Genomic DNA, 16,275 nt, shown 5'->3' on the forward strand with positions numbered 1-16,275 from the left:
AAATTATATTGACGATATTTCTCAAGTTTATCATAGCCTTGCCGATATATCATTTAGCACTGAATAGATAATCGCATCTCATGCCAAATACTGCAGAAATACTGAAGTGAATATGTATCCACAAAGCGATCGGGGTGATACAAGCTAACGGATCCGCCCAGTCGATGATTGCTGTATTCTTACAGTCAGCGAATACGATTGTAGAACAAGCCAGCGCTCCGCCTTCGTTTTATCTCTCTTGACAAATAAAAGTTATTTATGCGCTTGAAATCAATTCTCTAGGCTGAAATGGCCGAATATTGTTACCGGCTTTTGAAAAAAGGTTAACAATTTAGTAATCTGTATTCAAATGATTATCATATCTGGACAAGCCTTTGGCCCCAGCATACGCTTGTGAAAAAAAACGCACAGAAAGGATTTCAATTGATGTGGTTTAAAACATTGTGCTGGCGAAATGCTTCACTAATATTCAGGCGGCTTAATGCAAAAGTCATTATTTGATATCTGGCATTCATAAGATCAGCATCATTTGATACTCGGAGCATCTTATGAACGGATAACTTATATTTGATCACATTTTTGTGTGTTTTGAACTCAGTGTTTGGGCTCTATCGCTCTCTTTATTTCAGGAGGTGTAGCTTGTTATTAAATTTAAATTAACAATTAACAGTAAATTAAATCAACATAATTTTGACTGATTTATAGTGAGGATCGCGGTTCAAGTGTGTTACCTATGACTTTGGAATTCATACAACATGAAAACGTCTTAAGATTTGAGTGAACTTTGACAGATATATTATAATTACGCGTGAGCAAAAGGGCCTAATTTAAAGACTTGAGCGGATATAGAGTGCACTAACAACATTTGATTACTGCAGACAAGGCTGTGATTTCACATTACCGGAAACCCAATGCACGGGATGGATATAGCCCTGGCTAAGATGGAGCATCTCCATAACCAGGCGATGCTGTCAGCGCAGGGCCGTGGCTCCCCGACCCTGAGTCAAAGCAGCCCCGAGCCTCCGACCCCTCCGGCCATGTCATCCAGGGCGTCCATGTTTCCCGTCTCCATGCACGGGGCATTGTTGAGCCACGGGCACGACATCCTGAGCAAGCTCCACAAAGTATCCTACAGCTCCCCGCCACCTATCGCCTGTAGTCCAGAAAACAACGTCTGCAAACTGATCAACTACCGTGGCGCTAAAATAGCAGCGTTTAACGTTGACGGACGAGAGCTGATATGCCTACCACAGGCGTTTGAACTTTTTCTGAAACACCTGGTGGGCGGACTACACACGGTGTATACGAAGCTGAAGCGCCTGGACATCACGCCTGTCGTCTGCAACGTGGAGCAGGTTCGAGTCTTGCGCGGCCTCGGTGCCATCCAGCCAGGGGTGAACAGGTGCAAACTCATCTCCTGCAAGGAGTTTGACATCCTGTACGAGGACTGCACTAACTCAAGGTATGGCACTACTTTGCTTGTTCTGGATGAATTATAATACATACCAAGCTTGTCATTTTAATGCCCAAGAAGGATGCACTCTTTACAGATTTATGTATTTCTAGAATATTCGGTTGTGCATTTCCAGGTAGAAGTTTTTTGTTCAAAACATGTCTTGACATCATGCATGCATGCAATTGATATAATATAATGATTGTGATGATTTAAATGATACGACTATAGATACAGAATGTATATATTACAATTATTTCGCAATGGACAGTTTTATTTTACACATTTGTATTCCTTTTAGCGATATCAACAATACCTTTCACTCACAATATAGTCGTTTATACCCTGTCGTGGTTACTCTCGCCCGTATATCATGGCCTTTCATGGGAGTTCATGGCGACAAATAGGATCTCAACTAAAAGAAATATTCTCCGTAAATTGCATTTTATTTCCTTTTTTAATAATTTTCATTGTTGGTAGACATAAATGTTCATGGGTACAGGGACAGAGTAAATTATTGTACTTACAAGTTTAGTACATAAATGTTCAACAGACATCATCCATATTCAGCAGATTTTTTTAAATAAAAAAACGAATAATATGGGGTTGCATGCAAAAAATTGGGTGGGAACGGCCCCATGGAGTGAGATGAAGGTGTACAATTATTACCCACACATGTCAGATGGAACATGGGCTGTTTTGCTATCCGGGTCGTTTTTCACCTGTTCTAGAATGTTTTTATATATTTTTGTATCTAAAATTAATTTTGAATTATCAATACAAATCTTGTTTATATGTTCTTTTTTATTTCTATTAGGATAGATATAAGCCTACAAATTGCATAGTTAAGAACTTGATATATTTCATGATTTTGTTTTGGAATTTTAAAAGATTCATATGCGTATTGACAAGACTTTGAACTGACTTAAACGTTACAAAATAAAGGAAGTAAGTAAGTCGATTGATATAAGAATATGTCATTTACAATAGTAATTCATTATCTAAATTACAAAATTAACATATGAAATAATATTAAAACTATTGATCACCAACGATGAATACATTTATTTATATTTTTTTCTGAAATGTTTTATTACATTATCCATCTAAACAAATATCATCGTGACCCACAATCAGTAACAGATGCATAATTATATGTTAAAGCTGCACTCTCACAGATTGAACGTGTTAACAACTTTTTTTTATTTTTTTGTCTTGGAACAAGCCCATTTCTGAAAAATGCATGGAAACGAGTGATATAAGACTGCTGACAAAAAATCAGATCGCATGTTTTCATATTTCTGTTTAAGAAATTAGGTTTTATGCGTTTTTCTTAAACCTTTAGTAACGCTTTTAGCCATAATTATTAATTTTCGAACGGTGCGATGTGATCTTTTGTCAGCATACTTATCACTGGTTTTCAGAAATTAAGCAAAAATTGGCTCATTCCAAGACAAAAAATAAATGAAAAAGTTGTCAAAACGGAAAATCTGTGAGAGTACAGTTTTAAAATGATTAATACAGCGCTACATCCTATTAAATGACACTGCTTATTAGCATTGTTTGATGTTAATGTTTTGTTTTACTAATAAACTTGAAGCATTGAATGCACTTCATTTAAGGATAAATATAACTCATAAATATGCTCTTTAAAAGTGCAATATATTCTTATTCATTCTTATTTAGGTTCATTGAATATTACAGTCAAAATTTAGGGTTGAAGCTTATGAGATTTGGCTCCGCTCTGCCTTCTAAGAAAGATATGCTAATGACTGTCATATTTTTCTCTTCTATTTGATTAAAACTTATTATATGATTATAAATACATACATAACTTTACATAACTTGCAGTTGAAACCTAAGGGTACTTCAATTAAACATAATTTCTAACATTTTCTTACAAATTCATAATAATCAACTGGATTTATCGCATGATTATGCCCTTTTCTTCCTTTTGGCATGCTGTTCCTTTTCTACAGCATCCTGTCATTTTTTAAAACCTTGCTAATACCTTTTGTTTTAAAACCTTTTTGAAACCTGTTTTAAACCTTTTTAAAACCATGCTTAAACCTTTCAAAACCTGACTAAGCACATAGAAAACCTGGGTTAAACCTTTCTAAAACCTGGCTTAAACCTTTTCTAAAACCTGGCTTAAACCTTTTCTAAAATCTGGCTTAAACCTTTTCTAAAACCTGGCTTAAACCTTTTCTAAAACCTGGCTTAAACCTTTTCTAAAACCTGGCTTAAACCTTTTCTAAAATCTGGCTTAAACCTTTTCTAAAACCTGGCTTAAACCTTTCTAAAACCTGGCTTAAACCTTTTCTAAAACCTGGCTTAAACCTTTTCTAAAACCTGGTTTAAACCTTTTTTTAAACCTGGCAAAAACCTTAAAACTATTTCAAAACAGAAGTGGAGAAAAAACTTCTCAGCATATTTATTTACATATGAAATATAGGAAGTAAACAAACGAGATTTGAATAATATCAAGTATATTAGATGAAAAAATAGGACTAAAGGTAAGTATCACATGTTTAAAGTATTGTAATATTATAAATATTATAGTTTCATGATCCACACCTGGTCCATGCATTCGTCAGGTGCTGCAAAACTAATAACGTGAACAATAACGATTCTGGGAACATTATTAATAATAACATAGTTATGAATATTTGGTTAAACCAGTATTTGTTTTGATAATATAATAAGTTCAAAACACATATACTAGCAATTAGACGGATTATCACAAAGTTATCATTACAGTCAATATCTGTAGGTATAAGATATCAAGAATATTCCTACTAGCAGTTAAAGTAAACATTAACAGAATTGAGAATTAAGTAAAAATGCTTTTTCTATAATATAAGTCTCTTCTGTTTATCATTCGTATAGAATTAACATATGGTGTGTAATACCAGAATGGATATATTCACATATTTGACTCATAATACTCAATAGTACACTAAAGAAGAATAAACATGAATATTTAGAAATGGCCAACGGCGTGTGATGGTTGCATGTTCGAGTGTAATATAACAATGATACCATGGGGTGTCTCTTCCATCAGAACCATCATTTGGTACACAAATAGAACCAACAACATTCTGGGCAAATAGCAGCATTGCCATTTACAGGTATGTGTAGATTTTGAACCAATACAGGGGTGTCCAATAAATTGTGCTGCTCATATATACGTATTTGGGGGTTTTCTTCCTCTTTAAGAAATAAGGCTACTTCCCAATCGCCAAAAATGACTAAATGTCCCAATTTGCTTCATAAAATTTCGCAAAATTGATCAAATTTTGCTCCTCCAAGTTTGAAAAATATAATTAATTTATATATGTGAAGAGGTCAAAATAGTTAAATAAAAAAAAGATAATTAACGAACACAAAACACACACATTCAATTCAATCAAGCTTATTTATTTCCCCTTTGAATGGTTTTGCTTGACATTTTCCACCAATTACTTGGTACAAATGTTAAATTCGTCTCCAAAATGTCCCTTTAGAACATTGCCGTTTTAATTGGACATTTACTCGCGATTACATGGTTTAAATGCTAAATTCCTCAGACCAGTTTATGTTGAAAACACATTGAATGCTCTACACAGATGCTTCCCTTTGGCCCCTGTATCGTCCACGTCATCAGTGGTGGCACCATACTAGTGTTTTAGCAAATGAGTTAGTTTAAACTTTTTTATTTTACAAGTAGTGTGGAGAAAGCTAATTTAACTCATACTATGTCACTCTCGCTGGAAGTGTGGAGAAAGCTAATTTAACTCATACTATGTCACTCTCGCTGGAACAATGTTGCGCGAGAGTGTGGTCTTCTTTTTTTTTTTGGGGGGGGGGTGAGAGAACCCAGAAAAAACAACTTGTCCGGCTTGGCGACCGAGCACCAACCATTAAAGAGTTGTGGAAGAGTTCTGTTCGAATTGTGGTAGCACTCTTCTACCCTCATGGAGATCATTGTAGCGCATTCGTGCCTTCATAAAATGCTTAATATTATCAAACTTTTGTTTTGTTTTGATTGTAATTTGACTTTTTGGGCAATTGAAACCTCAAAGTAAGTACACTTCCAAACATTTTTTTGTCATTATTTCAATGTTCAAATTCTTCACAGCCCGAAAAAATGTACCTTTTTCTTCCTTAGCTTAGTTGATGTCGAGTTGACGACATGTTACACGACATGTTGTTAAAACTTTGTTCATTTATTAACTCGATACGTCTCCTTTCTGCAGCACCCTTTCCTTGGCTCATACCCTACCATGTCAACAGTTTGTAGTTAGACGTTGTCCCTAAAATCACCGCAAAAATCACAATAATAATGCATGCAACAGAGACCATGAACAATGTTAAGATGCCACACACTCGCTGGAACCATTTAATGTAACAACATGATATAGATATAATTGTTTATTTAATGCGTAGTTTATTGTTGAAGGTCGATGGTACGATATTATATAAACATTTTATATACATGTATAAACGTATATATCATATATACAAATGCTGTGATCATTTAGTCTATGTCGACTTGCGAATTTTGATACGACATGATGTGATAATTATGTTAATAATTGACAAAAAAAATGCGACATGTCATGTCGTGTAAAAACAAGTCGACTAGAATTGCGAGTTATATTACCACATGTGGCAATAATACTTTAAATATAGTTACATTTGAAGATATACATATTTAACGCATATATTTTTTTGACAGAACAGAACAGAACTAAACAAAGTTTATTTCATCTTAATCAGTTCACACTATTAACTCAATGATATCAGTCAAAGATGATCATTGATAAAATGATAGATATTATTGACTGAATAGGTGATTTTATTTTGTTAGCTTTAAACCCGTCAATATGTTGCATAGAAGATACATAATATAGACAATAATGTACATGTGTATGGAAGCGTATATCTGATACTGATAGTGTGATCGTGTAGTTTTGTCGACTTGTTTTATGTCGACTTATAACAAGACATACCGTTGAAACTTTGTTGATTTGTTCATTTATTAACTCGATATGTCGACGAAGTTGTGTCGACAAATCAGGTGAAAAATGTAATTTCGACTTCACACTGATATTGTCGACATAGCATGTTCAACTAATTTTTGTCAATCAAAACTAAATTGTCATATCCGCTTATTATCTGGACAAGTCGACATAATTTTGGCAAGATGCTGTGTTATAACTGGACAAGTCAACATAATTTTGGCAATATACTGTGTTATAACTGGACAAGTCGGCAAAACTTGACACGTCGACATAATTTTGGCAAGACGTTGTGTTATAACTGGACAAGTCGACATAATTTTGGCAATATACTGTGTTATAACTGGACAAGTCGACATAATTTGGGCAAGATGTTGTGTTATAACTGGACAAGTCGACATAATTTGGGCAAGATTCTGTGTTATAACTGGACAAGTCGACATAATTTGGGCAATATACTGTGTTATTACTGGACAAGTCGACATAATTTGGGCAAGATGTTGTGTTATAACTGGACAAGTCGCCATAATTTGGGCAAGATGTTGTGTTATAACTGGACAAGTCGCCATAATTTGGGCAAGATGTTGTGTTATAACTGGACAAGTCGCCATAATTTGGGCAATATACTGTGTTATAACTGGACAAGTCGCCATAATTTGGGCAATATACTGTGTTATAACTGGACAAGTCGCCATAATTTGGGCAAGATGTTGTGTTATAACTGGAAAAGTCGCCATAATTTGGGCAAGATGTTGTGTTATAACTGGAAAAGTCGCCATAATTTGGGCAAGATGTTGTGTTATAACTGGAAAAGTCGCCATAATTTGGGCAAGATGTTGTGTTACAACTGGACAATTCGACATAATTTGGGCAAGATGTTGTGTTATAACTGGACAAGTTGACATAAAACAAGTCGACAATAGTTCATGATCAGTATGCTCTTCCATACACGAGTATAGTATTTAAGGCATTAGGTTTGTAAAGGTCAAATAGTATCTGCCATTAAATTCTTGAAATAAGTTAGTAAAGTAAATAGATACCTCGAAAATAAAATCAGACCATATAATTTACACCACTTCCTAAATTATTTTAAATGTGGTTAGAACACATGTATCATATAGCAATATAAGATTTCGCTTTCGTATTGTATATCATTTATATAATAGGTAAATATAAAATCCTAAATAAGTCATAAAGTATACAACTGTTTGACCTTCTCAATACGCACAATACAGTAACAAAGCCATGGGAAATATCCTGGGGTTCGTTTCATCAAACATCTTTAGAAGAGAGACTTGTTCTGGGTATTTCTCAATTCTGTAGAATGTTCTCTATTGTTTATATTCTTCTGTATTATGTTTTAAATTGACTATATATCACTTTCTGACGTTAGTCATCAGTTTTAATGCTTTTGATGTATGTATTACCATCTGAAATAGATACTGGTTAAACCGAACATCTTTCGGGGAAAGATTTAGTACTACACTGTTGAAAGTATATCGTAGGTACAGACTTGCTTGAAACGGCCCCTCTGGTCCCCCAACTTAACATTATAGAGAAAGGTTTAAAGAAATAAGTTTTCGAATTAAATTATAAAATAAACATTCAAAACTTGTCGAACTCTGTTTTATCGATGTTCTGGTTATGTCGAACTGTTCGAATGTGTTGGGTTTAGTCATACATTTTTTGTATTTCTTTTATATCGAATGCTCGTTACCTCAAAATGTTTCCCGAGGTTCCAACGATTTCGACATATCCAGTTTCGACTGTATGTATACATGGAATATTTATAAATTCTGGTCAAATTTGAGACCATATGACTTTTAGAAAGATGTCCGTTATCTTTACAGTTTAGATAAGATCGATTGTTTTTAATCATGTGACAAATTTAAAAAATGTCCTTGTCACATAAGTTGACAATTTTTTAAAATGTCCTTGTCACAGATTGTGTCAATACTGTTTGTTTATCACTAGCACAAAAATGGATCATAGCTGTCTCCAATACATTTCAAAAATCATAAACGATAAATGAAAACTGCACATGGAAATAGGAGTTGACAGATTCTAAATGCTGTTTATCTTACTAAAACTCCGAAACTTATATTGAAAATGCAGAAACAGAATGCTGGTGAATGCAGTTGAAAATGTGTTGTACTAAATGTTCACTTGGTCTGGAGAAGAAAAAAACACACAATGTAATGGACTCTTTTAATAGTTACAATGGCGATGCAATGATCTGGGCGTGCAATGCACTTACCCTTGGTTAAAGAGGAAAAGCATTTCCAGGGCTATCCACAAGGCTGTTGCAAGTCCTTCCATATATTCTTAGCCATTTGCTTTATGCGATAACAAACAATGCTGTATACATTCTGAGCATTTGCCCACGTTTTTTTCTGTACAAAACTATCAATTACACAACACATCCGGAACCGAGTAAAGTGTACAATTGTTCCAATAGCCTGCGTTATGTTTGTAAAAATTGATATGAAAATAACAAACTTACAACGATATTTTAATCTGAAGCGAGATGTATTTTGCTTCTTGCAATTACCAAATGTGACGTCACAAACCACGTGGTATGTCCTCGCACTGATTCTAGTAGTTACTATAATGTTGAAGACACCCCTCGATTTGGTGGTACCGAGCTGAGGGTCGGGTCACATTAACACGGTACGTATGAGGAGAACATATAAAACTGCCCAGAGACGAACTCGCGTGGAGTTTGGTGCTGAACTTTTGAAAGATGCATCGCGGATGCGCATTGCATTGTAGACATATTTCTTTCCAAACCGATTTTTTTTATTTGCTATGCAGACCAATCAAGATTTATTAGGATATCTTTTGCTTGTTTCGAAAGAAGTATTGTCTTGCAGAAAGCATTACTAAAAGATAAGTTATTTTCAGTATCGTATAGATAATTATTTTACTACTGTTAAAGTCTAGACAAACTTGTCTGTATACAACGTTTAACATTATGTTGACAAATAGTACCTTGTGAATGCTACTTCTGTTATACACTTTATGTAAATAGACAAGAGTATCTCTGATTATGGCTTCTCATTTGAGCTGGACAGTACTTATATAGTCAGAAATGATCATAAGCTACTGTCTAGTGATACAGAACATACCTTTAGTGTAAATATTATTATTATTTTAAAACGTTTGTGAAGAAAGCTATGGTAACTTATACTAAGTCACTCTCGTTGGCACGACATTGCGCGAGAGTGTGGTCTTGTGTTGTGGGGGAAACCGGAGGAAAACCACTTGTCCGGCTTGGTGACTACTAACCAAACTCGCATGCGCCCAGGCCGGGAATAGAACCCAGGTCACCTTGGTGGGAAACGAGTGCTCTAACCACTGCCCTAACCACTCATACCTTTCAGTTACATATGTATATTTGTAAATATTTAACTCTGTTTTTCGGTATATATACTGTTTTTCGGTATATATACTGTGTGTTTATAAGTATACGATATTCCCTTCATAAATGGAGGATTATAAAGTGTTAATCTATCAACAAAGATGTCTTTATAAGTTGAATCATACGTTGAAGCTATTTCTATTTCCTTCATCACTTTGTATGAATTCTTGAAGCTCATAAATAACAATTATAGAAAAATATTTCACACTAACCCCACCTGAGATTCTGTCAGATTTTTGCTATTAAAACATTTCCTTCATCTTAAATTTAACAAATTTAATTCACAATTGTTTCATAATACCAATTTAAAGTGCGAATTAACTGCCAAATTATTGCGGCCTATTTCATTTTAGACAAACGTACGTTTGATTTGGTAGACTTAATTCGTCCGAAACTAAAACATTTATTGTTCTTAAAATAAAGTACTACGTTTGATTAAATTAACAATCGTAAAACATTTTTGACAAATGTTAGTTTATAACTCATTAATATTTATTAGATTTTCAACCAGGGGTAATCAAATTTATACAATTGCGTGAAACAGATTTATTATTTTTTTCTGCTCGACCACAAAGGCGAATATATTCAGTACCTTAAATAGTATAAATTTTTATTACATTTTACACTTCAAGGTTTATTACATTTATGTTAATAGGTAAATCTGGACAATAAGTAGTTCTTTATACACAACATAAGGTATTTAATTACATCGACTTTTAATTATAAAGTTCACACAAGTTTTATTTTGACTTTTATGGGTAATGACATCTAATTTACTGTGAATAATAGTCATTTACGTTTAATAAACCAAGAATCCATTGTTCCAGAAGTTTTGTGCCTTTTAACATCATCTGATTGCATTTTCAAATTTAATATGAAACGTTCTGCATTGAAATATATAAAGGATGTACACAAACTTAACAGAGACATTCACACAGACGTTTTTGAAATTCGAACTATTTTATGCAAATTTTCTCTGGGTACATGGGAAAAAGATATTGCGATTAAAAGATAAATATATTTGTTATAAAATTAACCACACATGAGAGAGCCTTTATCACGAAGAGAGATAAATTGGTAACTTAAGGTTTAGATAATGTGAATTTATCAACGTGCAAATGAATGACATCGAGTTATTAATAGTTTTATCTACTCTTTTGTATGATTAATTATTCCGCTGAAAATAACCGAATAACTCGTTATTTGAATCATCTTGAATTATCTCCCTTAATTTGGAACTTTTTAGCGTTAAACGTTTAATGTTTTATTTGAAAGCTTAAAAATATGAGTAACTCGTTATTTTAATCATCTTGAATCATCTCCCTTAATTTGGAACTTGTTAGCATTAAACGTCTACTGTATTCTTTGAAAGCTCAACAAGACGAGTAACTCGTTATTTGAATTACCTTGAGTAATCTCCCTTAATTTGGAACTTTTTAGCGTTAAACGTTTTATTTATAATCTTAAAGCTTAGAAAAAACGAGTAACTCTTTATTTGAATTACCTTGAGTTATCTCCATTAATTTGGAACCTTTTAGCGTTAAACGTTTAACGTTTTATCTTAAAGCTTAATAAGAAGAGTAACTCGTCATTTGAATTATCTTGAGTTATCTCCCTTAACTTTAAATATTATAGCGTTAATCTTTGATTTACAAACCTGAAAGCTCAACATAACCGAGTACTTCGTTATTTAAATAAGTTGTCTTGAATGATCTCCCTTAATATGGAACTTTTTATCGTTTAACGTTTAATCTATTATCTGAAAACTCTAAAAAAAACAAGTAACTCGTCATTTGTTATCCTGAGTTATCTCCCTTAACTTGAAACTTTTTAGCGTTAAACGTTTAAGGTTTTATCTGAGAGCTCAACATATACGAGTAACTCGGTATTTTTATTATATTTAGCCATAACTTCGAACTTTGTATCGTTTATTGTAGGATCCTAAAATATACGAGATACTCATTATTTGAATTATCTTAAGTTATCTCCCTTACTTTTGAACTTTTATAGAGCGTTAAAGGCAGCCCCCTTTTCCCAAACATGTTTTTACGTAAGACATTAGAGTATTTTAATGCTGTTTAAATGCCAGGCTTTCCCCTAAAACGACCGTTCGCATCGAAGATTTAAACGCTTTCTTAAATTACAGCATGATTCTATAGAGTATGAAGTCTTCATAATTAAAAAAAAAAGAATAGCGTTGGGGCTATCCGGATGTTGAGCACGTGGCATTTTGTCACGAGGATGTAAACGACTGTTACAGCCTGTCTTCTTCTCAGATTGGATCTGCCTGCATAAGGTTGCCCTGCAAGCACACCCCATCTGTAGATGAGCACTAGATAATTCTAATAAACATATCACACACGTTTGAATTTTGAACATGCCACATATGTCTACTGTGTTGTGAAAGGTCACCTATCTGTTAAGGCTTAAGAAATGACAACTCCCAGAAACATATGTTGCAATAAAACTCACATTTTCAAACAAACTTATTGTCTTCTTGTCTTGGTTAGCTAACCAATCGTGGACCCATTGTCACAATCGACTTTTATTACTTTGATGTGAGATTAAATAATTAATTGTTGTAAACCTAAAGAAGAAGATTTGACACAAACCTGGTCATTAATTCTGATATTAAAACTTTTGATTTAAATGAACCTGTCATTTAGGACATGCAAATATATTATTTAATCATCTACAAAGCGTATGTAAGGTGTGGACGAATGTCGAATACTAGAGATTTCACTGTCAAATGTTTACAATACTATACTGTTCTTAGCTAAGGCCAAAACAACCCAACTTTGTTTAAACTAACATCTCTGAAAAAATAGGGTCGTAAGGTAGGAAAAACCTTTGTGGATATAAGTGTTAAATATATAAAATGGTGAAATATTAACATGTTCACTAAAACATGCACTTTTTTGAAAATTACGTAAAACATCCCCACTACGGCAAAAATGTAGTGTCGGGAGGGAAAAAGGTTGGTCGGGCTAATGGAGAACAATATTGTAAGCCTAATACTGTGGCACTGTTAGAAGACAAGTGTGGGATAAACGGGGAAAATGCAACACAATTGTTTTTCATTACTTCGTCAAATGCAAATTATACGTTGGATATTGCATTAATATTGAAAACATCATAACGGGCATTTCCCGGCACATGTTGATTATATCCAAATGAATCCTTTCATCAATCATTTAGAGAAATGACGGTAATAATATTGGCTACCCGAACTATTTTTATCCCTCCGATTGCTACGGAAGTAATACATTTTATTTACGCCGTATCCGGTGACAAATTCAATTTCAGAATTGATGCACGCTTTGGTTTATTTTTATCCCACTGCGCTGGGAACCATGCAGTCACGTGACAATATTTACTGCGGAATGTTTAGGAAATTGACTGACGCCATTATTAATACTGAAATGAACGTACATATTGATGCTCATTGGACAGGAATATTCAAAAGAAATGCAAGAAAAGCCTGGAATAAAAGTAATGGGTGTCATCCAACAAATCAAAGATAACTAGCTCACCGTGTCTGACTGGTTGACAGCCAAGATTTCTCTGACTTCGCCACCCTACCTGCGAAGATGAACATTGCTATCAATGTAATTGAAAATGGTGTCATATTGCTTATCTAGCAAGCGAATGTCATTCTATTGAAATAGGATTCACTCTTAGCCAGTTGATTGTGAATGTTAATAGTTTTCCTTCGTTTGATAGTTATCTGTGGCTTCATGTTGCCAGTAAAATGCCAAGACTTTGATCACTACTTGCAAATATTCTTATTTGTCTTCCAAAAGAAAACTTGACTTAAATATGTCTATGATTGAATTTCAATTTATATCTATTGACTAAACAAATGTTGGTAAAGAATCTTCACAAGGATGGCTTTTTTGCCAGTCAGAGCGCATAGAAATCAATTTGGATATGATACATTAAGATTTTAACCACAGAATGATAAAATGTTAATAATATTTTGCTGATAAACTCTTGTTGGTTGACAGAGATACATATCTATTTGGTGACGAAGTTTTATTTCAACACTAAAGACAGTCATACATCATGATAATGAAATCAAATGGAAAGAATCGACACAGGCAGAGATTAATGAAAGGAATCGGCAACATGAATGGATCCAAACGATGATATTTAAATTCAAGTCTCGAAAAAGGAAAATTTACACAATTTTGACAAATATTATTTGTCAGCTACGTGATCAGTTATTCTCCGTTTCCGCATCAATGAATGATATATTTGTATCATACAATGGTTCCACGTTGCGAAAACTGGGAACTGCATGCATAAATAATACCAATCAGTCTTTAAAATTTTCACACTGATTTAAATGATAATTTACCGTGAAAAAGAATCAATTATTGGCCATGGCTGGATACACTGGGTGACAGTCCTCGCCCGCTGATCGGGGCTTCGTATTGCGGAGAAATTGGGCATATAAATGATCACGATTACCGGTCGTATCAAGAATAATAACATCATTAAAATTCACTTTCGCACTTCATTTCGAAAACACTTTATTTTGTTAATTGAAGGCGGAGTAGCATTTTTGTGTTTGTGTCATTCGGGCTCAGCCCAGAAACGCGAGTGGAAACCCCCTCAGAAATTTGAGACACTGTGACTGGCCTCTCTTGGTATTGTAGTTGTCGGGGGTTCCTCTTTTCCTAATTGACATCATTTCCACAAAATCAGGACTATTATGAAATCTGGGAAATTGTGTCTTTTTCACATGTCTTTCAAGTTTTGCAGTCATGTCATTTTAGAAATCAACATTTTAAATATTTGTTATTAACTAGGAATTATTGATAGACATTGTAATATCATTGAAAGATGGAATAAAAGTTGGCATGCGGGATAGGCAAATTAAGCCACCATTGATTTGTGCTTTTTAATTTATTTTAATTTATTGTGTATGAACTTAAATTCCCAATGAAGCATTTGACTTAAAAATAATAATTGCTTAATCATTTATGAAATATTTACAAAAGTGCTCTAATGTTTCCCGCTTTGACAACAGACACCAGACAAGAATCATATCTCCTTAGAGCCTAGTATAATTAATCAATTAAATATATCATTTCCATTGATATTTTCTCGACAATTTTACAGCACAGATATTAATCATTCATCTTCCCCGCAACATCGGACATATTGCGAGCGCAATACCCAATTTCATAATTTCAATCGAACGAAAAATAATGATTGCCGTAAAATTCTATAAAACAATGATAAAATTCAATGATTCTTTGATATCAACTGCTTGTTACTGCTGTTCAGCAGTTGATTTAATAACGCTAATTGTTTTGTTATTGTATCACGTCAAATTCTTATCAACAGCCAAATATTTGTCGTTACTATAAATAGAAATAGCAACGATTTGTGACGTAGAACGCACGCGGGATAGCACTAAATAATGGCAATTAAAGATACAGATGAAATAAAGTAAAATATGTGTTTTTTGCACACAAGGTAGATATTTATGTATCTTTTGATGAAAATGTCTAACTTTATTGTTTCGATTGTAATCATTGTTATTGAATTCTTACGAAAACTGCATGTTGCTGGTGACATAAACCATTAAATTGGGACGTTAAAATGCCAATTGCTTATTGATGTAAAGATTGTATTCAAACTTAAAAAGAGAACAAAAATAAGAAAATGCATGCACTTAAATCTCCTGAAACTCTACTTTTGAAACTAATCATGTACTCTGTTTGCATGAGATGTTAGATGATGCTTTTGCTGAGCAATGCATTTAAAGTTGTGGTGGCTCTCATCGTCAATGTCATAGAGACAAGGACGATAAAATACGAGGGATGTTCCAAAATATCATCGAAGTAATTAGGTAAGCTGTACACAACCTCTGTTGCTTTGCTGCTTTATTACAATGTCTGGAATGAAGACTTTTGCACGGATGCCTACCATATACTAGCAGGTACAATACCATTGAAAGTGAGGTGTGTTACTCATTACAAGAGAATCATGATAATAAAAAGTATTGGATTCCAAAATACAAAGAGAGTCAAACAGAGTATCTCCACTGCCAAGTGTTTTCAAAGATTTGAAAGCATTTCAGCTATGAATGAGTTAAAGAGAAGCAGGCTATTTTTACGACTTTGGTTGCCATGAAAGTATGCTTGGTTCAAGGAAATCTAGGTACAATGTGTCTCTGGTTTTGCTCGGAGTACCAAGTCACACCTGGAAGCTCCTACCAAATACAGGAATTGCAAGTAATAAACCTAAGCATGGTTTTGGAACTTGTGGATCCTTGTAGTGTAGTCATGTGTCATAATGATATGGGTCTGCATAGAAAAATATTGTTTATAGATGAACATACGGCGATGCTTACAACAGAACGAGATGTTACAGTTACCGTGAAC

The 16,275-nt window shown here is 33.9% G+C and overlaps 1 protein-coding gene across 1 annotated transcript in view; it reads left to right on the plus strand.

Annotated features, from left to right (window-relative positions):
• Positions 1-277: 277 nt before the first annotated feature.
• The window catches only part of LOC128225619 (dachshund homolog 1-like), a 49,664-nt gene continuing 33,666 nt past the window's right edge, over positions 278-16,275 (plus strand). The window contains exon 1 of the mRNA XM_052935512.1: positions 278-1,462. Coding sequence (XP_052791472.1) covers positions 912-1,462 — 551 coding nt within the window. The 5' untranslated portion in view covers positions 278-911. The remainder of the gene's footprint in view (positions 1,463-16,275) is intronic.

Source organism: Mya arenaria, chromosome 3 (assembly GCF_026914265.1).
Source record: "Mya arenaria isolate MELC-2E11 chromosome 3, ASM2691426v1".
NCBI classification, from domain to species: domain Eukaryota; kingdom Metazoa; phylum Mollusca; class Bivalvia; order Myida; family Myidae; genus Mya; species Mya arenaria.